Below are 23,363 nucleotides of genomic sequence, written 5' to 3'. Positions count from 1 at the left end.
CCTATGCTGGCATTTTATTTTTTAATTTTCCTTGTATGGCGCCAGTAAGAATAAACGATTGCTCTACTGAGTGAAGGAAACACAGGCGATGAGAATCCAGAGGGGTTCGATCTCTAGCCAGCAGGGGCACTCAGTGTTTTCAAACTAATTTTCCTAGGTGGGTTTGAAATACCCTCACAGCTGCAATTACTGTATTCCACATGAAAATAAAAAAACTCTGATGTCAATACAGATAAAATTCCTTTCAGGCAGAGTGACAACTCTTTTAGCTTGGCTTGCCCACCCTGACTATCCACTGTAAGGGAGAAAAAAAGATAAAGGGCAGATGTTAAGTCCACTTGCTCAATATCAAGGCAAGGATATCTAACTGTATCGCCTCACCACAAAGCAATACTCATCCAGCACCATTGTGCTGAGGAGCTGAGAGAGAAGGAAGGTCATGGCAAACTGGAAACCTCACCAAATTACACAGACGCGATATGGACAGACAGCACTGGGGATAAGTGGGAAAAAGAGCTTTTTGTGTTTTAGTTGAACTGCTCCTTGAAGAACTTTTCTGTGTACCATGCATATCTGTAGGTTACTGTCAAACTGTATGATGTGCACAAATGCTACCCTGACCTACGTGTATTTGTGTTTGCACTTTGCCAGGAAGGGGATTCTGATTTTTACTGAAACTTGAATGACACAACACATTTGCCTAGTTTGTTCGGCCATTTATTGCTCCTTAGCAGTCTGGTAGATGTTTGATTTTAATTCGGTGATGCACAACTAGACCATGAAAAAAAGCTCACTCTTATCAGCTCCTCATCCACAATCTATTAAATTCTTGACTATATATCACAGCTTTTATCCAAACTGATTTTGTTTGAGATGTCACTGCCATACCCATGTTGCTGGTAATGGTGCCTATCTGTCTTGTGTTGCTAAGCTCCCTAACTGTACATGTAGAGGAGGGTTAAATGTAATTGACAGACAGCAAAACACCTGAAATGATTAAGGTTTTTTTTTTTTTTTCATCTTGCCAGACACAACAGCCTAAGCAGTGGTATAACCTCCTTCAAGAAAAATAAATCTTGCATGACAAAGAAATACATAAATCTTAGATGAAACAGAGCACTCTTTTTGCCATATACCTACAGTCATCAACAACTAATGTGACAAAGTGTATTATTATATGTGATGTGAGGCCCAGTTGCTCCTGTGCCAATTTAACGAGTACATGCACCGGTGCCAGGAGGGGCTGTAGGTGGTATCTTTTGTCAATCAAGTGAAAAATGTGCAACGACTACATAGCCTGTGATCTATCCGTACCTGTTCTATCTGGTGCCAGCCAAGGCTTGATACAGTTAACTATGCCAAGATTTTGTGTGAGTCTGTGTATGTGTTAAACCATGATCCAAGTCCAGTTCTCTATCAAGTGCCAATCCAGTGCCTGTTACTGGCAGCTGTGCCAAGCGCTGTAGGTGGTTTGCTTTATCAATCTAGTCAGTGTGAGAGTGCCAGTATCGAGTGCGTCCTTACATGTGTGTGTGCACGTGTGTGTGTGTGTGTGTGTGTGTGTTCCCCTTTATTGAACCTTTCTCACGTTTCCCTGTAATCTCATCTTCATAGAAGAGGCCACGACCAAGTTATGAGGTCTCAGCTAGACCGTGTGCTTCCTGCTCTGGGGAGAATTCTGCTCTCTGATTGGTTAAGATCAAACGCTTCTTGTTATTCTGTCTGTGACAGTGCATGTGAGTGTGTGTGTGCATGTTTGTGTGCAGGCATGCACACTCACACAGAGTCAGAGTGACAGAAAGAGAAAGAGAGGAAAAAGACAGACAAAGTGAGAGGTGCTACACTTTCACAGAAAATTTCTTTCACAAATGTGTGGTATTTTTTGGTGTTTTTTTTTTTTTCTTCTTCTTTTCCACAAACTCTTGTGCCAGTAACAACAAAACTCCTGGATCTAGCAGCCAACACATTATATTTAAAATATTTCTGAGGAAGGCTTGAATTCTCTCTTCTAACTTGTACACTATCCATGACAGTGATAGCTGTCACACTTGACTGTGAGTAAAGAGTTACAGGGGCTGGTGTGTGATGGCAGTAACAGGACTATCCCTATCTCACTTTTGAGGTGTTGTCATAGTCAATGGAGAATAATTTTGGGTATTTTATTACATTTAAGCAATGGAACCAGAAAATACATTAATTTCGTTATTATCTTAAATCTTTAAATTCAACATATTAAATTGTGTTTTGTCACACATTTTAGTTTAGCTTCAGTTTACAATAATAATCACCCTCACTCTATTCAAACACACACACACACACACACATACACACACACTCTTCGCACCAACCTGGGCAGCTGCAGACAGTTGACGGAGTCTGGTCTTAGTAGAACCCCGTTGTTCTGCAGTCCAAACACGCCGCAGTCTCTGGCCATATACTGCCAGTCCAGCCAGGGCTGCTGTGTGCTGGCAGCACTCGGTGGCTCTGTTGTATTATAAATCCGTCTCTGGATCAGAACCGCCTCTGGCAACAGGCCGCCAAACTGGACTATAACATAAAACACCTGGAAGAAGGGAAGTACAGCTGGAATGAGCGGAATCAGATTTTTATGTAGATATTTTCCTTTAAATTATTACATACAGAAAAGAACATGTGAGCAAAGACAGGAGAGGAGGATAAAATGAAGGTAGGCTGGAAGTGAAAACTCAAGAGGAGCATATTGATTTTGCTCATGTTTTATTGACATTATTATTGACATGTTTTATTTATTTATTTAAAAATGCAGGTTAGCTACAACTAATACAATGATGAGTTTTTTCTTGGATAAATAACTGGTCGAAGGTCTTTGGGTGGGGTCAAGGGTGGGTAGTGACACATGTGGATGGGATCAGTAACAATGACAAAAAAGTAAGTGCTAAACAAAACTGGCATTTGATAACATTACTCTATTCTAATTTCTCTGATCTTCTGTACAGGTCTCATCCTAAACACAGATGCTGTGCAATGTATTCAGTTGGTGTCAAAGCACTAACTGAAATGGTGGAGAGGAAATGAGGGACTCATTTATAAAATTCAATACGCACACATTGAAAATGATTAGCTGAAGTTTATCATTCAGTATCTTTAAAGTAATCTTCAATAAAATGAACTACTGTCTTTTAAAAGTGCAATACAGTTGTGCGATCAGTGGTTTTGTATGTTTTTATACTGGAATCTGACAAACACACAATAACCGTGTGTGTGCACGCGTGTGTGTGCACATGTTTGTCTGTGTGTCGGTGTGTGTGTGTCAAGTGTTACCTGCCCCACTACAGTCTAAGCTGGGACGCTGGGGCACACAGCAGGGAGCACGCAAAGCTACTACTACTGCACACACACTAACACACATACACACAACCTCAGAAAGGTGCTGTGCGTCTTTTATCTGGGGACTCGAGTCGAGAGACCAAGTCAGGACAGCTCCCAAAATCCACCCCACACTAACACACTTCACACACTTCAGAGAGAAGAGGGATGAGTGTTTTGTGTGGACAACCCTAAAATCCTGCTATCTCTCTCTCTCTCTCTCTCTCGCTCTCTTTTTCTTGCTGTATCTCACACACACACACACACACACACACACACACAGGCCCACACTGCAGTCTTTGTACATGAAACTACTGTTCACTGCACACACAAGTGCTGTACATGTGTTTGTGCGTGTGTGTTTGTCCCCTCGGGTGCACATGTATGTACAATATTAGATTTGTTACCTGATAATGCCCGTTAGCCAAATCTACAGTAACAGTGACTCCTTCATCCATCTCCTGTGTGGACATGGTCTTTGTCAACCAGGCGGTGCCCATGTCCTGGTCATTGATGTAACTGAGTGGATGGGCATTCAGGTTCACCCTTAACACTCTGTCATTGGTGGTGTCCTCAACGGCATTGGGAATACAGTATCTGTAAACAGGGACAGCTGCAGGTTAGTATCATCAGTCAGTATACAAGGTCCTCAAATTAAAGTGATTTTTAAAAGAAATAAAGGTCCCTTCCATTTTTCTGACTTCTGACATCAGCTGTGTGCCAGTTCAGAGGCTGGCTCCTTTGCCGGTTGCACCTCAAGACCACATGCATAGTCGTAGTCACTTGACAAGTCTGTCCCTATCCAAAAGGTCCTCTGAATGTGGCCCAGCTGCCAAATGTGGCCCAGTATCAGTTACCGTCCTCTGTGTCACAGAATCCATTTTGTACCGTTTCCATTTTGGAAAAGCTACAGCGGTCTTGAAAGAGTAACTGAGGATTTCACAATACATTTGAAAGTTGTTATTTATAACAATGAACATTTTAAATTATAATAAGCAAAAACCTAGATGAAATTGAAACCTTACCTATTTTTCATGAGCTAAAGATAGCTGGCACAACTACAATTTAAGTGAAGTAGTGACTGAAATGGTGATTAACAACTTTGAAGTCGGGGTGCCCTGGTTAATCTGATGTGCCGGATGGTTTGTTACACAGAGCCATCTGAGAAGTCGTCATTCGTTGAAAAGGGCAGGCATTTTCAAAGAATACTTGACAATGGTTCACTCAGATGAACCATCTGTCTTCAACCAATCAGATCAATGAACCGTAAGACATGGTAGGAGTGTGATGAAGGGAAACAAGCTGCAGTCTAAGGAACTTTGACAGCTAGCAAGCAGGTCAGTGTAGCTACCAACATAGTTAGCATTGCCAATTTTGTCAGAAAAAAGAGAAAAATTTGCACATCCAGTTCCACTATAATTACTGATTCCTGCTGGTGTCAAACATAAATCACGCCGTAGCTTCTAGAAGGACGCTGACTGGTCTGAACCACAGTGGTTCAGTCACAAGTGCATAACCTGAAGCCTTGCCAAGTTGGTTTCTCGCATGACTGTGATCTCACAAATCTCACCTGGTAGAGCAGGTACCATGTATCAAGCCTAAGTCTTTGTCATGGCAGCCCAGGTTAGATTCCAGCCCAAGCCATTTGCTGCATAGCATGCACTCTCTCTCTCCTGCCTTTCCTGTCTCTCTGTACTATCACTATCGAAAACCAACAAATGCCAAAAAGAGGAAGTAGTTTTGGTTACATCTGTTTATGAGATTGAATGCACTTATTACAGAATAACATTAAACAGCTGTTTCCTCTCATGAGGCTGTGCTGGGGTGGGACCCACAATGACAAAAAAGAGGAATCCTCAGTAGATGGTACTTGGACTTTCTGCAGGACTTCGGTGGAGATAAATTTGACTGTTTCTCCATTACTCTCTCTGTGTGTAAAACATACTGGTACTGATAATACTGTACCTCTCAATTAATGGGTGCACCCTGGGGTGGCTGGGAGGACAGCGGCACTCTGACTGGACATGGAGGTGGGGCAGGACCCCTGAGTACAACTCCTCTATCTCCCTGTTGAACGCAAGAAATATTAGACTATATTTCACAGCAGTAGGTTAATACAGAACACACGTTGAACCGGAAGGGGGAATGACCCACAAAACACCTCACTATCCCTCTGCTAGACACCAGTTTAGAAAGTTGAACATTAAATAGGTGTTCCAAGAGTTTACAGTTTATCTGAAATTGTTATAACCACACTGGTTTTGTTTTATAGGAAATTTTGTTATTCTTTTTTAAAAAATAAAACATACACACACTCATACACACACTCACACACAGAGCAAAATTAAGATTACATGCTTGGCAAGTAGCCTGGTCAACACAGTACAGTATTGCATCCACGTGCCAAAGATCTGGTCCTTGTCTTTCAATTTAAAGTCCTCTGTTTCTGGGGGGACTCTTTGCTGAACATTCAACACAAAGTGGAAAATCAAAGACATAATGTGAAAATGCTACCTATTATCCTGTCTCTGTCCCATCTTGGTGTGACAAAACTGTCAGCTCTAAGTCCATGCAGCATGCAGTGCATCACCAGTGACCACAACACTAATTGCCTTGTATTGGATTCCCAGGAAAATCCTCTGAAAGCAGTATGGATCCTGAGATGCAATGATTAGCCATTCCCTTCCTTCCTCCACCCATCCCTCCCTGTATCACTCCTGACTGCCCTTCTCCCCTAACTGCCTTTGTTTATATAATACCTCTCCATTTATCCTTCCTTCTCTTTATTCAGTCTGTTCATCAACCATATTCCCTCTTTTCATTCATCCCTTTCATCCCCTCTCATTCATCCATACATTTCTTTCTCTAACCATTACCACCTCCATCTACTGAACTTACCTATTGGTCAGTGTGGTAGGATAAAATCTGAAGTCCTGCATCTTGCCAATGAACTGATTAGATCCTGAGGAGAGGGGAGGAGAGGAGAGGAAAGTAAAGGAAAAGAGATATTAGCTAGTAAGTAATGAAGGAAGTGTCTGAGTGAGTGGGATTCACAGTGAGCAGTAAATTATATTATCAGCTTCTTGATACCAGTTATACAACAAGGCTGCCCACAGCTTCTTATCTATGGCCAAGTTTATGCAACAACAGGGCCAAACCATTCATCTACATAGCTGTCATTTCCACCGGAGAGCAGCAGGGCTAGTGAGGGCTTACCTATTAGCCTGTTTCAACATGAGGGCCAAACAGGACAAGCTAAGGCTAACCAGGGCCAACCAGGTATTAGTCATTAGCCTCATTTCCACTATTGAGCTAAACGGTGTTCTCCAGGGCTTACTCATGAGGCTGTCCTTTTTTTCCCCCACCTTAATTGCTTACCGCCATTTACTATTTTACTTTTTGACCGTTCATTTAAAATCAGGATTTTATTTGGAAATAATTTAATTTTAATCTTCTGCAGGTTTTCAGCACAATGTAAAAATTGTGATCAGGAGCACAGCAGGGAAACAGGAATATGCACTTTTGAATTAATAGGAGCTGTGTGTCCAAACAACAAAGCGAAAAGAGAGCATTATGATAAAGCTGGCTGGCTGATGTCGACAAGAAAATATCTGCAAGGAGTTCAATGCAAAGATGTTGAAGCAAACCTGCCAAATATACCAAAGACAATGAGATGCCAAAGTCTTCCTATCAAGCATATATATGCTGGAGGATCTCAGACATCATGGGAACAACACCCAAGCACACAAGGAAATTTTGGAACGCACATAAGAGGAACCCTCAAACACATAAACGGAGACAGGCAAGGCCCCAATACATCCCCATACACACAAACGTACATATGTAACAATGTTGGACTCAACATAAGAGACTCTCAAACACACACAGACGATGGTGTTGGCCCACACAGAGCCAGAGTCCTTTTGTGTCCAACAAACTTCTGTCTAGTTTGAGAACAACTCTTAGAAGACGGATAACGTCTCTAAGCATTGACAGAACCCCTGCCATGTCCAGCTTGGTCTGTGTGTGTGTGTGTGTGTGTGTGTGTGTGTGTGTGTGTTAAACAGAGGCTTTGCCATGTCTAGTCAAACCAACATCCGTACTTTATTGTGTGTAAGTGTGCGCATGTGGGTGCATACATGTGTGTGTGATTGAGTTTGAGAGAGGCTTTCCATGTTTGGTCCAGCTATTCCATGTCTCTGTGTGTGTGTGTGTGTGTGTGTGTGTGTGTGTGTGTGTGTGAGGGAGAGTGAGACGGGATATAGGTATGTGTATGTGTGTGTATGCGTGTCTGTGCGTGTGTGTGCGTGCGTGCATGTGTGTATGTGTGTGTGCAGCCTAAGGCTTTGGCTCAGGATTTCTTTAGCGTGTGGAAATGGGATTATACCTTCCTCTGAAAAGCGCTCTCCCTATTGTTACTGGGATGATGCAAGGTATAAGCCTTAATTCTCTTTTCTGTGTGTAGGTCTCTGTCTTCTCTCTCTGTGTTTCAGTCTCTGTCACTCGCTGTTTCCCTCAGTATCCTCTTCTTTGTTTTTGTTTTGCATGAACTGATCATAGTTGATACAGGCAACTAAATGCATGAGGTGAGATTCTTTCTGTCATTTGCTATCTGTCTCTCTGTCCTTCACTGGCTCCGTCTTACCAATTCTCTCCATTTTCCACCTCATTTTACTACTCCTTTAAAGCTCCCACATTATTCAGTTTTAATCGTTTTATTTTCAAAAAAATAAAATTGGCTGGCTGGCTAAGAATAACGTTCACCATGTAAATGCAGTTCAGCTAAAAGTTGGATTGAATTAGTAGAACTAAATTAATTAGAAGACTAAGTCCTAACAGTAAGCTCCTCTAATGCGGCTCTTAAAAGGCTGCAAACTGACCTGATTGCAGAGCTCACTGAAAATTGACTGCCTGCAAAATAGAGTGAATTTTTGAAAATGCAGTAAGTTAAGATTTAAAGCAATAATTAATGTGATTTGTGTTTTTCTCGGTTTTGCTGACACTTTTGGTTAAAAGCAGTAATTTCTTGATGTTTTGCACTCACACTCTGTTGTGCCAGACATAATAATCAAAACAGATGTTGTCATATTTATTTCCAAACAAACTGCTATTGTTATTGCGGGAACCATAAATGTGTGACTCCCTGAGAGGCAGTTTTTCCAGGAATATCATACCTGATACTGGTGGGTTAAGTGTTTTACATTTAACATAGGAAGTTTGAAAAGCTTCTGTAAACTCATTGTACAATTAGTCACCATTTTATTGTTCTGTAAATTCTGGATTATTTTTAACCACTCAACCTAAATCACAGTTAAGCAATGTCTTAATAAAATCTCTTATTCATTATGGCATTATTTTGATAAGAAGGGAGATTCAATTTTCTCATTGTCCTTCTCAGGTTTCACAAAAACACTCTTTCTTCCCAATTTTTCCCTCTCTCAGTATTTTATCCAGCTGTGTATGTGAAAAGAGTGTTCGCTTGTGGTGTTGTGTTCATTTGTTGTTCCCCAGCCCAACATACTTAATGCCACGTCCAGTACAGCCCAGCCTTTTATCCCTGCCTTAGGGTGCCCAAGTTTGGTACAACAGTATGGCAGTCGTGTTGTTTGATGCCAAGATAGCCGTCTGGGCCAGTAAGCAGCCCAAAGCTAAAGAAAGCCACTGCAGCAGCTCCTAAAGCCGTAAGACAGACTTTCAGGAGGTGCCACAGTAGGTTACAGAACTGCCCGCACAGCAAAACATAAGTTACGCTGACGGATGTGTCCCACCCAACATTGGAATGAGGGAATTCTGTCACCCCAGATGACGTGCCGTGATATAACTCCAAGGGAAGAAAAATAAAACTTGCTCCTTCAGAAATAAGTTATTTAATTAATAGATATGTGAAGTGCTTTTGAATACGGCTGAGCCTTTTTTTGGTTTAAATGGTTTTACCTGTAGTGAAGCTGGCAGGGGGGTAGAGAGAAAATAAGCTTAAAAGTAGTTCAAGTAAATAGTTCTGTAATTGATTTTTCAGTTTATTTGATCAGTTTTATTTGATGTTAAGAGAGGACGTCATGTCAACAATGAGTTAAGGACTGTCTGTAGTAATTACTACAAGCTGGAGATGATTGCGGGCTAACTTTTACATGCAGGGCATTTCAAAAGGTTTTTCAACCTAGACATGAAAAATATCGCTTTGGTTAGACATGTGAGTATATGAGTTATTTTGTCTAGTGATGACATACTGAAATGTTCAATGCCATAAAAACATGTCATCAATATTATTTTTTCTGTCATGAAAATCTTTCCAATATTATATTACATGACAACCACAGTACAGTTTCTGTAAAACAGGTACAATTACCTACTTTAGCTGGAGAATAGGCTATACTACTGCCAATTCTTAGATCACAGTATGAGTTTCTAAAATTGCACACCTTGTAACATTTCAGGGAAATAGCTGGTAAGGCTGTGTGGTGAAAGAAATCTCTAACAATGCAGAGAGGGGCACATAAAGGTTTATGTCTGTCTGACAAAAGATGCTTTCACATGGAGTGAGCAAACCAATCGCAAGACTCTGCTGATGACATATTTGAATCCACAATTTGTTTATGGTTGCCTTGCATCACAGGTGATTTGATAACTGTAATACAGGCTCTTCCTTTTTTTTCAAGAATGGCTTAAAACTGGACAGATTCAGAAATAAGGGAGCTCCTCTCAGTCCACGCAGCGAGGGGATGAAGATGGCGGCGTGCAGTGGTGCAGCGGCTTCTCGAACTCCCAGGTTTAAGTCTTTTTTACCGACCTTTGAGGATATTTTATTTTTACACTTCTTTTTTACCTTGCTTTATTTATTTATTTTGGCTTATACCGGGACCTGAGTGCTAATTTCGTACCACTAACATGTAAATGTGAGCTGGTATGACCATAAACTTCCTTGAATTCTTGAATCCTTGAATCCTTGATGGGCAGCTGACGGGAATAGTTAGAGATGCTGCAGTGTACGAGAAAACAACACAAACTCTACATGAGCAAGGCATAATGAAGCAGAGGAGCAAAGTCTTAAGTCCCTCGCCCCATCTGTTGTGGCATTGCCATGGCATGCATGAAAAGGCACGAGAAGGAAATGTTCCTGAATGTGACTGCATGTGTGAATACCAGGAACTATGTGTGAAAGAGGCTGAACTGCTTTCAACACAAGGATCAGCACTGTTCAACCAAATTCTTTTAAGTGTGAATTAAATAAATAAATAAAAAAATATCACAAATTGTCCCTTTGATAGGAAGGGTCCACTCCAAACAGCCAACCATAGTCGTTAATCAATGCATCTGATCAGTATTCATCTGATCAATCCACTGATCGGAATTCCAGACACAGCCCCCGGGTTCAACACCTCACCTCTCTCTCTCTCTCTCTCTCTCTCTCTCTCTCTCTCTCTCTCTCTCTCTCTCTCTCACACACACACACACACACACACACACACACACAGACACAGACACACACACACACACACTCACACACACTCTCCCCCAAGCCAATCACTTGTATTGATCACCACCTCTGATGTGATCTCCAGCTGATCAGATGCTACCTGCCGTGAACTGGGGATCAATGTCTGATAAACGAGAAGAAAAACACTCGTTTATCACTCTGGAGATGAACGGATATCATTTTTCTCTCAATTTCTCTCCTATTGACTCTGAGACGGCTCCCGGGTACAACCAATCAATCACAGATGTGTTGAGAGGGATAAAGGCCAGGAGGAAAATAAAGGAGGAGTAGTCATTGACATCAAATTCAGATATAGAGACATGATAAATACTCAGTGGGAATTTTAGTTCACTTAGGGAACAAAACACAGTGGTTGGGTGATATTTTTCTTTGCGGTTTGGGGACTGGAGTCATGAGTAATTTCAGTTTTGGGAAACAAGCCTTCTTCCTTCCTTGATTGCGACAGCCACAGTTTTAAACAGGTTCTAATGGGACAGCTGTTTAATACATGGGCTGCTGACACTGTGGCTGCCCTTTTTTTTACTCAGTGGGGGTGAATATAAAAGACCAGATAACTAATTTTCAATTTCCAGTGCAGCTCTAAACCTGTGTAACATTTCAAAAACATAACATCTAAAAATATTAATCTTTCAGGAGAACAGTCATTTTTACCGTTGGAGCTGAGTCCCACCCACATGGTGCTGTCTTCTCTGATGTCATGGAGCCTAGAGTTCAGAGGTTGTGTGTCAAAGGGCATCCCATCCGCCTCAAGCCCATCCAGGAAAAGACTGACATGCCTGTCATGGACCTAGACACAAATCAGAGTAGCATTTCAGTCTGCGTTGCCCAGTAAGAATTCAGTGGTTGTCTACGTTTACTGTATGTTTAGTGAAACTCATCATTTTTTATGTTCAAAATGTTGTGTAAATTTTTTAATAAACATACATACACACACAAACAATATTTCACTAATCGTATTACTCAGTGACTGAGGCTTTAATTGCTTCAGGAGGAATAAGAACATTTGATACCATTAACTGTCCAAACACCACAATAGTGACTACATGTGGGAGAGGCCTGAGGGGCAGATGTAGCTGCAAAGGCCTGGCAGCAGGTTACCGCTGTAACACACAGCGCCTCACAGACAGCAGCAGCCGGTCTGGGTGTGCATACAGTGTCCATGTATGTGCATGCACACACCATAGATGTGGAATGTGCACGTCTATGTATGTTTGTCCATGTATGTACCACCTATGTGTGTGTGTATATGTGTGTGCACGCACATGTGTGTGTGAATTATACATAGGGCTAATCTTCCAGCTCATTTCCCCAGTAGCAGAAAGAGCCCCAGGCTAAACTGCAGCAGCCACAAATTAGCTTTCTGTTTGACCAAAAATCTCCTCTCCACTCCTTTCCTCTCTTCTCTCCTCATCCGCTGCATGAATATTAAAACCGCACGGCAGGCAATACTGTCAAAGTAGAAGCGGCTCCCGTTTCACATCAAACCCGGGCAAAAAGAAAGATACTTTCATAAGAGGGGCTCTCCTCCCCCCCAAAAACTTCAATGTGCTCTGTCCCACTCTCTCATTCTCCCCTTACCCCCTCTCCAAATCCTGTGTTTGGGAAGCACACTGTGGGACCACTGATAAACAAGACTCTGTCTTGCTGGAGTCCTCTTTTTCTTCTTCATGTTCCCCGTCCTTTTCTCTCTCCTCCTTGCTTTCTCCTTAATGTCTTTCTCCAGCTCTCTAGCTCACACTTCCTACTTCTCTCGTTTCCTCATTTCTGTTTCCTTGCCCCTCCATCATTTGCTCCCTCTACCTATGTCTTCATTCTATCTTTATTTTTGCCTCTCCCTCTCTCCATGAGTTCCCCTCTCCTCCCTTCCAGTCCTTTCCCCTCGTGTTTATGTTGCCCTGTCGCTCTCACCCGTTGTCAGCTCTCTAGGAGAGTTGAAAAGGTGTGAGGAGGGAAATAAGTCCAAGTCAAAAAACGCCTTTAGGGGATGAAGTCGGGCCCAGACAAGTGTCTGCCTCTCCGAGGATAGTTAAGACGCCCAGACAGACACTTTCATGAAGGCTGATTGAAGACTGGCATGTGTGTGAGAGAGCGAAAGAGAGAGAGCGAGAATAAGAGTAAAAGAAGAAAAGGAAAAAAGAGACAGACAGGACAGAGAAAAAGAAAAGTCAGAGAGCGGGTGTAAAAGAGAGAGCTGGAAGAAGGGGCCCTCTTTAGGAATCTCTAAGCCAAAGCGCTCCATGGCTCTTGGGGAGATGTGAGGCAGTTGTCAGGCCTGATGTAAATGAATCCTGAAGCGCTTCATCCTCCTTAGCCGCCACGCGCCCCTTTGAAACACCGCCAACTCCCCTTTGTTAGCTTTCACAAACGCTTTCCTTCCCTCTTTTCCTTCCCCCGTCCATCCGTCTTTCTACCCCACCCCGCTTCCTCGTCCCCCCACCTCTTTCTGTCTTTTTCAGCCGGTGTAACTTCAGAGTCCCGTGAGGATGGGGAAAAGAAGAGGAAAAGGAGTTAGAGGATTTTTTAGTGATGATAACTAGCCTCATCTGGACTGTGTCCACTAAGTCCAGAGAAAAGGAGAGGACTCCTTTAAACTCTACCTATCCTCTTCTCCCTTTTTACAAAATATGCATTTTATGAACGCTTTTAACCAAACCACCTTGGAGTGCTATGAGGACGTACATTTTTAGCATTGGTAGGCCTTGCTGCAGTCGAGCCCCTGGCACTATGGATGTCATGATCTACCCACTGAAGTAAAGCAGCACTGCACAACTAATTGTAATTGCATATCATAACTATGTTTTCACAACAAACAGTCACATAGCCTAATATTTCCCAAAACCATACAGCTCTTAGCTACAAGGAAGTTCTTTCATTACAAGCTTGTGTTTCACTTCTCTTCACATTCTCTCTGCTCTTCTCTCTCTCTCTCTCTGCACACTCTCTCTCTGTCACATGTTAAATTTGAACCTGAAACAGTACAGAGAGATGGTTTCAGCAAGGTTCAGTCCGGTGCCAGCATGGCTATTCCATCTTAACCTACGCACCACCTGTTGGCCTTGCCGCCATTCACAACTCCATTAGTGCCTGGCCTGCTTGCATACAGTGATTTTTTTGTCTCTTTTTTTCTGGCAAAATCCTGCAATACCATAATATGCGTGAGGACCAACTGTATTCTATGATTCTATGATTCAAGCAGTCTATCATATTTCTTTTATACAGTTTCCATTTTCCATGCATAAAATTTCGATGTACTGTATTATTACCTTTTAGAGAGTGCTAACAGTGTTTTACCTCATCTTCTAACAGACACGTGAAATGCATAATATGTTGCTGTGCTTTCCTGTCCAGGAAAGGCTATGTTATAATCATTTTGCATTTTCCACTATCTCCTTTTCCTTACCAAATAGTTTACTTCAGTTTTATATTTGTTCCTAAAGGTTGCTGTGTGCTGTTAGAAAAAATTATGCTCCTTTTTCCTGTGCAAAACTCAACACACTGGCAATGTTACCACCTAAGCCTCTCTAAAAGCCTAGGGAAACCCTGAGTAGAAAGCTTTTAGTGATCTGTAGACTGGCATTTTGACTAAAGCTCTTCTCGATTTTCATATTGCTGCCAAGCCATGGCTCAGTGCACAGTGTGGACTGTGTGCTATGTCCACTTAGAAGCTGCAAGCTATAACAGCAAGACATGATACAGAAAATCTAAAATAAACAATATCACGATAATTTAATTTGACTGATCACAGAAAAATGTATGGCTATTCATGTTGAACACAATTTTAGCTCTGTAACTGGCATTAAAAGCAAAACAGGGGCAGATGTGGAACAAAAAACGAGTAAATTTCTCATACTTTAATGATTTTGTTAGGATTCAAAAATGTGCAGACTCAATACCTAGAAGAGAATCTGGAGGCATGTTGCAGATGGATTATAAATTTAAAAATACAAGTCAAAATCTTGTGTCAGGCACATCTGTTTCAAAACAAACTTGTGTGAGCCTGTTTGTTGACCTGACCTTAGCTTACCTTTGATCTAACCTGAATTTCATGCAATGGTGAAAAAAGCGGATACTTTATACATGAGGGGGGGTGGATAGCTAGCAAACAGCTGACCACAGTGATAGGTGAGGAGAGGAATCAGGTGTCTGTGGGCTGCAGGAACACTTCCTGATCACCTGGGTCATTTAGTATGAACTGGATTGAATTTCACAGCACTCCAAACCTTAACACAGTGAAGACATGATTTAATATATTTTGCAAAGATTATTTTGCAGAGATTCTCGAGGAGCTGGCTTTCAGAAGTAGACTTTTTGCCATATTTTATAACCCATGATGAGAGCAAAACGTAGCTTTGTTTCTTTTTCATGTAAAAAACTTAAGCAATGTAAACAAACTCAGCTTTGAAACACAGGTGTTACAGTTTGTTTTCAGTTATCACATTCTTTAAGTTACTGCATCAGAAACAGAAAATCAGTTTGACATTGAAAAATATCTTCAATGCAGTGAATCAAAATGTATGTAAAGCTAGCAGTGGAGGGACTTTATTTCAAAGGGATAATTTTCACACTTTAAGTGAAGCTTTAACGGAGCATTTCTGGTCCAGGAGACAGAAATTCACCTGGATAATTCTCATTATTCTAAATACTCGGCATTATCCAAACATCTGACATGGTGTAGACAGACTTGGAGACTTATGAATAACATTTATAACTGGAAATGACTATCTTGGCTGCTGATTTAAAACCTCAGAAGTGACAGCTTGAGGTCAAACTAAGTGAGGGAAACCTTACACATATTATTATAGAAACCAATTCTAGATACATATTTTACCGCTGTCTGATAATTTTATTAACAGCTGAAGAGGCAGCAAAGCTCTGTGCAGGAGCTTAGCATCTCCGTATGTGTTTGTGAGTGAGCAGTGGAAGAGATGCCCTTTATTGTTGTCCTGACAAAACACTGGTTCACATGCGTACACACACACACACACACACACACACACACACACACACACACACAAACCCTCTGCTGCCCCCCTTTGACCTGTCTCACAAAAAAGGACACAATCTATCCTACTCTTCACCTCCTCCTTCTCCTCCTCATCAGCCCAGTCCATGACATTCACTCTGCTCCTAAGCTCCACATCTCCGTCTCACCCTTCTCTCACCCTTACTTGCTCCTCCTCTCATCCTTTCTGTTCCTCCTCTCCCCCCCAGCACTCTCCTCACACCACTCCATCATACGTTCCTCTACCGTCTCCTGTCACTCCCTCATTTCTCTCTCTCTTTTCCTCACCTCTTCCATGCTTGTGTCTTTTTCCCCTCACTACTAGGCCACTGCCTTTCATCGGCTCCTCCCTCCCTTCTCTGCTCTCTTCACCTCCTCCTCTTCTGTTTCCCATCTTGTTGTCACTACCTCTTCTCCATGTACTTCTTCTATATCCCACCTCTTCATCTCCTTCCTCATCTCTTCTACTGTTCTCATCCAGCTTTTGTTTCCATGTCTCTCCACTCTGCCAGTGCTCCTCCTCTTTGTCTGCTCCTCCTCACCCATCTCCTCCTTACCTACTCTAATCCCTGTCTCCCCTCCCCTGCCCAGCGCACCTCCCCCTCCTCCCAAACTCTCCTCCCCACCCCCCTCATGCCTCTCCTCTGGGCTGTATTGCGCTGTGACTGACTGACATGCCACTCACTGATAACACACCTCATTCCACAGCCAGTGGAGCTGTCACTGCATAGAGAGACAGACACAGACAGAGAGAGAGAGACAGGCAGACAGACAGACAGGCAGACAGATGTGGGAGAGTATGCAGGGAGAGCGGGATGGAGATAATGATGGTGGGATGGTGATGGAGGAAGACTCACGAGAAGAAGGAAGGAACTGATCTAAGGAGGAAGCATTGTTTTATTAGAGGAAAAGAAGGAAGGAGGGATGGTATGTTGAAGATGTAAAAAAAAGAGAATATGACTGAGTAGAGGATGATGAGGAGGAGAGGGCGATATAAAAATGTCAGAGAGAGAGAGAGAGAGATAAAGAGGGTAAAGAAGGCAGGGAGAGACCAAGAGAGAGAAATCCCTATGCTTGTATGCCTTAGGCTGATACCTGAATGAGGCTTCAGAATAGCATGACTTACTCACTTCCTCATATTATCTACACACATGGCACCACACACACGCACACACACACGCACACACACACACACGCACGCACGCACGCACGCACGCACGCACACACACACACACACACACACACACACACACACACACACACACACACACACACACACACACGCACACACACACACACACACGCACACACCGTGTATTATGTATTATTTATGCTCCTGTCCAGTTGGGCTAGTGTCACAGACTCTTATCATTTAAATGAAGCAGAAATGCTGTTCTTGTTTGTAATGTTGTTCCATTATCAACTGGTTAACCATGGAGTGGAGAGAAGATAAGAGGAGAAGAGAGGAGGGTGGCAAAAAGACTGGAAAGACGAGGAGACAAAAGAGGAGAAGGGAGGAGAGTGACGCAGGTTGTGGAAAATAAAGGAGAGGAGGAGTAAGGTGGAAACATGAAGGAGATGTGGAATGAAAGAGTTAAATGAAAGAGTTGAATTGTGTCATCAAAAAAAGAGAGGAGGAGAAAGGAGAGGAGAGATACGCCTATACAGAGTATATTTTGGCCGGACTGCAAATGATCAAGGAACAATCAACTTTTCACAATGAACGCTCAGTCAGCAGAGATGAGAGGTGGAACCTGGTTCTACTTTGTTGGTTCCACTTTCTGTCATTTCCAAATTTCCCATAACAGACACATTGTCGATGTAAGCGAGGACCATTTAGATTCAACTTGCAAAAATGTGGAATAACTGTGGAAAAAGGGGAAAAGTTGGCCTCAACCATCATATCAGGTGCTTATACCACATTTGTCATTTGAGACTACAGGGTCCTCGCTTCAATCAACCTTCAGCAATTTTGCACAATGTACATTTGAAGAATGCAGTTTGAACCATCTTCTCTAATCCCTTTTTAACTGCATGGAAGAGATCACACCTAACACAGTTACTGTTTTGAGAAAGTAACTCAGTAGCTTTTACTCTGAGTATATTTTAAATGAACTACTTTTTACTTTATTTGAGCAGTAAAATATCAGAAAAGTAACTTCTACTTGAGCTGTGAATTGCAGTAGTCTTTCCACCACTGGTCAGGTATTAGACTGATCTCCACACCTTCATGACACACATTCTTCTCTGTGCACTGCTTCCTAATATACTGTCTCTCTGTATTTCTCTTTCACCTACTTCATTCCCTCTCTCACACACTCGGTTTCTCTCCCTATCTCTCTTCCTCCTCGCTGCACACTGACCATTTTTACAAGCTCACAAATGAATACAACTGTAAAATAATTAAGACAATAATGCAAGTAAGGCAGGACCCATGTAACAACACATACTGATTATGTTAGGGAAATGATGCTATTAGTGGAGTAGGCACAATTACAGTAACAAATGTGGAGTACCCAGATTTTATTCACATTAATAGACCAGTCAGAACTTGTATATTTCTAGGTTATATGCTTAATGTGCTAGAATCTTATGCTTCTAAAGTTTAGGACAACATTTCTCATAAACCCCATTGCTTCTTACCACAAAGCAACTTGTCCCCAGTCCCTCTACCTGCTATTGCTTTGTTTTGTTTTGGGCCAAAACAAGGATATGAAACTATAAAAAGCCCTTGTTAACAGTGAATATGTATTCAAACGAGGTAAGATAACATGAGGTTGAAACTCTGCTAGAGAACAGTGGCACCAAGTTTTGCGCCATAAAACAATCCAGCATTATTTCCTGTGAAAAATGACCCAGTGGCACACAATCTAAAAAGTGCAGAGTAGAGGCCCAGGAGAAGCTGCCAGTCTTATCAGTAACAGTCTCATTTGTTTATGGTAATAACACAAATATCTCAAAACTGATGGGGTAAACATTTTTGTTAAAAGACGACATGCAGGGACAGGGAAGTGTGATCAAGTTGTGCATGTGGTGATGTAGCTTGATGGTTATGTCAGTGTTATTTCCAATTAAAACACCCATTTGTGACTACCTCCGAGTGTGGTGCTACAACTGATTCTTATTCTGCGGAATAGCTCCTCTGGGAAGTGCTGCGGCACCTTGACTGCATGTGGGCGAAAACATTTCCTGTGTTGCTGAACCTTTCTTCCTATTGCCTGAAACAAGCTGTTCGGGAATATTCGCAGTAAAATCTAAAATCTCACCCTTATGTGGCTTGTCCATGCCTGTTTACAAGCACAACACAACAATTCAAGATGGTAGTTTGTCGTCTTCACCTTTTTTTCTGTGCACAAAGCTGGAAAGCAAGCTTGTTGCTGCCCCTTTAGTCCACTAGTGACTGTGCCAACAAGGTGCAAACTGGATTTTCACAGGCAAACGGGGCTAGTAAGCGTCATGCTATTGTCTTAATTATAATGTCAGCAACAGCCACATTGTTGTGTGCATGCAAGTCCCAACTTCATCTCCCTTGTTGTACATTCTTTGCTCTCCAGCTTTGCATCTCCCTCCACATTTTATCCTGTCTCACTCTTTATGTGGCCTCCTATTCTCTCTTGTTGTCTCTCTCCACCTCCTCTTCTATCTCTGTCTTTGCTCCACGCTGTTAGCAGCTCTGATGAACGGCCAATATTCTCTCTATCATATTAGCACGGACGTGGTGTGTAAAGAGAGAGATAGGGATAGAGAGACAGAGGAGGAAGAGAAATATAAAGCGAATGAGAGAGAGGGAGAGAGAGAGAGGGAGAGAGAGAGAGAGAGAGCGAGAGGGAGGGAGGGAGACAGAGCGAGAGGGTGGGAGGGAGACACATTTGTTCTACTCATCTCAGCGCTAAAAGACACAATTACCTCTCACGGCATATTATCCATGTTTTATACCAGCCCAGGGCCCCGTGCCTTTGCCTTGCCACGCTCGCCCCGCGTAAGGCCCATATTTTAACACTAGCTATGACAGTTTATTTAAGAAAAGAAAATTGTCCCCAGGGAGATGGAGAGGGAGGAGAGAGAGAGAGAGAGAGAGAGAGAGAGAAGGTAGAATCAGATGGAAAGAGGGAAGGACAAAGAAGGTGGAGGCATGGAGAAGGAGAGAAAGGAAGGGAGAAACTGAATGTGAGGAAGATGAGAGAGAGAGAGAGAGAGAGAGAATGAGAGAGAAAGAAAATTGTCTCCAGGGAAAAAAGAAGAGAGAAAGATAGAGAGAAAAAGAGAGAAAGGGGACATATATAAGGTGACACGCCAACCTTTTAATAAAGACCATAAGTCTCTAAGACTTTTTCTCTCTGAGCAAAAAGCATAGAGCAAATTCTTTATAAAGAGAGACACAGTAGAAGGTGGGTGGGATGTAGAGAAGGGGCAAATGTGTAATCGAATATACAAGTACTCATCAAGTAGACCCTAAACGTTTACGAATAAAAGCAAATCAAATATTGTTTTGTAGGCAGTTTTTCCTGTCACATTTCATAAGCATATTTTAATGTTTTTTTTAAGTCTATATATTATGGACATATATTTTTACAAATTTCTGGAACAGGAAATTTTGAATAAAGCCTATGCTTTTGTGCAATTATCCACAGTTGTTTCCACTCTAGCTGATGCATTTCTTCGCTGTGCTCTGACAAATTTGACAAGCAAGAAAAAAGCAATAACCCATGTATCACATGGTGTTATTTTGACTTGGATGAAGGAAGAGGTAAATTGAAATGTAAACTGTGTCAAGTACCTAAAAAATACTGCATCTGTGCTTAATCATCTGAGACAGAAGCAGCCAATCCAGTTTATTTTCACCCGACCCACAGCAGGAAACTCAGCATGTATTCACCTGGAAGAAATCTAACAAGGCACGAAGTGAAAACTGACCTTCTTGCAAAAATGGTAGCTCTAGATATGCAACCATTTTCCGTTGTTGAAAATGATGGATTCATTCCTCTCATGGCTTATTTGGAGCCAGGTTATACACTCCCAAGTTGGCTGACCTTACAGCTCGAGTGGAAAAACTACACCACGACTGCGGGTCGGTCATCAAACATGACCTGTCATCCAGCCCGTATTGTGGCAGTGACACCCGATTGTTGGACATCACTCACCAGAGGTCCCTACATCACACTAACCTGCCATTATGTTGATGATGAATCGAATATGAAGGTGGGCTGGGCATACTTGTTACAACTACTGACATATAACACGTTACAGATGCAATAACTGCAATAACTGCTTATGATCACTGGTCTGTTAATCATGAAATATGAACTGGTGCTACATTGACCTAATGAATCAATCAGATTATGTTTTGGTTCCTTTTTTTTTATTTAGGGGTCAGTATATCAGTATATTCAACATAATAAACTATTAGGGACTTGTCACTGCCCAATACTGCTGTGCACTGCTTCATTGCCCCTGGCGTGGAGCGCGCACTGCCCTGACATTGGGCAATGATTTTTTTTGTTGTTTTTTGGTTGTTGTTGTTGTTTTTTTTTTGTTTTTGTTTTTGTTTTTGAACCAGATCTGAATGCAGTCAAGGTATTTGTCCTGGTCCAATGTCATCTGTTGGCGCTTGGAAAACAGAAGCCAGTTGGAACCAAAACAATTTTGGCCAAATGAACAGTCGCACCACTGTGCATATGCTGTGGTCAGTAGAGGTGTAAAAACAAACAAACAAACAAACAAACAAAAAAATGAGTACATGCATACTCACTGGAGAATGGGACCATGTATTCAATTTGAAAAAATGCGACACGTTTGCAGCCCTAATGTAGAGACAGAGACAGACGAGGGATTATTGGTGTTTTCATGAGATATTTACACATTTAGCAGATAAAGGCAAATAATAATAAAACAGCTAGACCAGCCAACTATGTTCAAAAGTTTTGTCTGTTTACATCAATACTGTAATGTGAGACTGTACAGCGTCAGGCTGCATCTTTTTCTGGTTTTGAAGGCTGCATTACAGTAATGTTCTCAAGTAGGTCTGCAATCAATAAAATGCAACTTTCTAGCTTAGCACATGCAGATGTTTCTAGGAAGGTTAGGTTAATGTAACATATGCTGGTCGGTGCATGCTTTCATCCTGTGCACCTTCCAGCACCCTGAGTGCATTTTTAGCACAATTTTGTCTCAAAGCCCTAGTGGGAATATAACCCCTAACCCTGGCAATGTTAGTGCCTTGCTCTGAGCTATACAGCACCCACTCCACATTAACATTAGTGGAAATAAATAAATTAATGAATTTAAAGACAAAAAAACCCCAAAACGTTCCTCACTTTGACTCAGTGTCTCTCTATCTCGCGCACTCTCTCTCTCTCTCTCTCACTCTGTAATTGATGCCAGTCTTGTGCCCTTTCGCCTCCTGTGCCAGCGGGCAGAGGGCTAGCATAGAGGTGTCCGCTTCACCCGTACGTAACAACCTTGCCTCACCTTCACACACACACACACACACACACACACACACACACACACAAAAACATGTACACACACACACACACACACACACACACACACACACACACACACACACAAATCATGCATTCAAGCTCACACAAATGTGAGCAAAAAAACCCATAATAACTCCCAAGCATACACATGCTGTATGTATGCATTATCACACACACACACACACACACACACACACACACACATTCACCTCCAGTCCGTCTCACAATCTGTCTCTGTCACTCTGGGTGGCACAGAGAGTCTGTGACTTTGTGTGTGTGTGCGTGTGTGTGTGTGTGTGTGTGTGTGTGTGTGTGTGTGTGTGTGTGTGTGTGAGTGAGTGAGTGAGTGAGGGAGAGAGAGAGAGAGAAAGTGAGCGAGAGAGAAAGAGTTGAACTGGCCCTTTGCTCTTCATATCAAACCTCCAAGTTTCTTCATAAACTTCTAGTTACTTTATATTCATTCAGCTGTAGTTCCCCACCAAAGCAACCCCAGTTCATCTGAAACACAGCCCGGTAAAGGTTTAAATACTGAAAATCATGACTACTGGCATACAGTTCACGTATGACTACACCCAGAACTAAAGCAGGAGGTGCCTTAAAGTCAAAATCAAAGTTACAGTAAAGACGAATTAAAGTAGGGGTATGCACAATGTGAGAAGAAGTAAGGAGACGGGGGAAGAGCAGAAAGGGAAGGGCAGAGGGTAAAGGAGAGGAAGACAGAGGTATGGGAAAACTGCAGGAGAGAAAGAGAGAACAGCAAGGGAGAGACAGAAGGTGAGAAGGAGAAAAGGGGAAAAAGGGGAGAAATGGTCTGAGATTGACAGAGTGGGGTGATGAGGCGTGTGCACATCTATGCTAGAGGCCTGTGTGTAAGAGAGAGAGAGAGAGAGAGAGAGAGAGAGAGAGAGAGAGAGAGAGAGAGGTTATCGCATCAGACGTTGCAAAATAGTTGTCTACTGCCAGGACCAAGCCGCTCCATGCACACACACACACACATACGCACACACACATACACAAACACACATGGGCCAGGGTC

The 23,363-nt window shown here is 42.2% G+C and overlaps 1 protein-coding gene across 1 annotated transcript in view; it reads right to left on the bottom strand.

Annotated features, from left to right (window-relative positions):
- The window catches only part of ush2a (Usher syndrome 2A (autosomal recessive, mild)), a 277,638-nt gene that overhangs the window by 235,783 nt on the left and 18,492 nt on the right, over positions 1 to 23,363 (bottom strand). The window contains 5 exon segments of the mRNA XM_030046799.1: positions 2,349 to 2,563; positions 3,753 to 3,942; positions 5,311 to 5,412; positions 6,244 to 6,307; positions 11,492 to 11,627. Of these exon segments, the coding sequence (XP_029902659.1) occupies positions 2,349 to 2,563; positions 3,753 to 3,942; positions 5,311 to 5,412; positions 6,244 to 6,307; positions 11,492 to 11,627 (707 nt within the window).

This window comes from Myripristis murdjan, chromosome 3 (assembly GCF_902150065.1).
Source record: "Myripristis murdjan chromosome 3, fMyrMur1.1, whole genome shotgun sequence".
NCBI lineage: Eukaryota > Metazoa > Chordata > Actinopteri > Holocentriformes > Holocentridae > Myripristis > Myripristis murdjan.
This window is presented reverse-complemented; position numbering and strand designations above follow the sequence as displayed.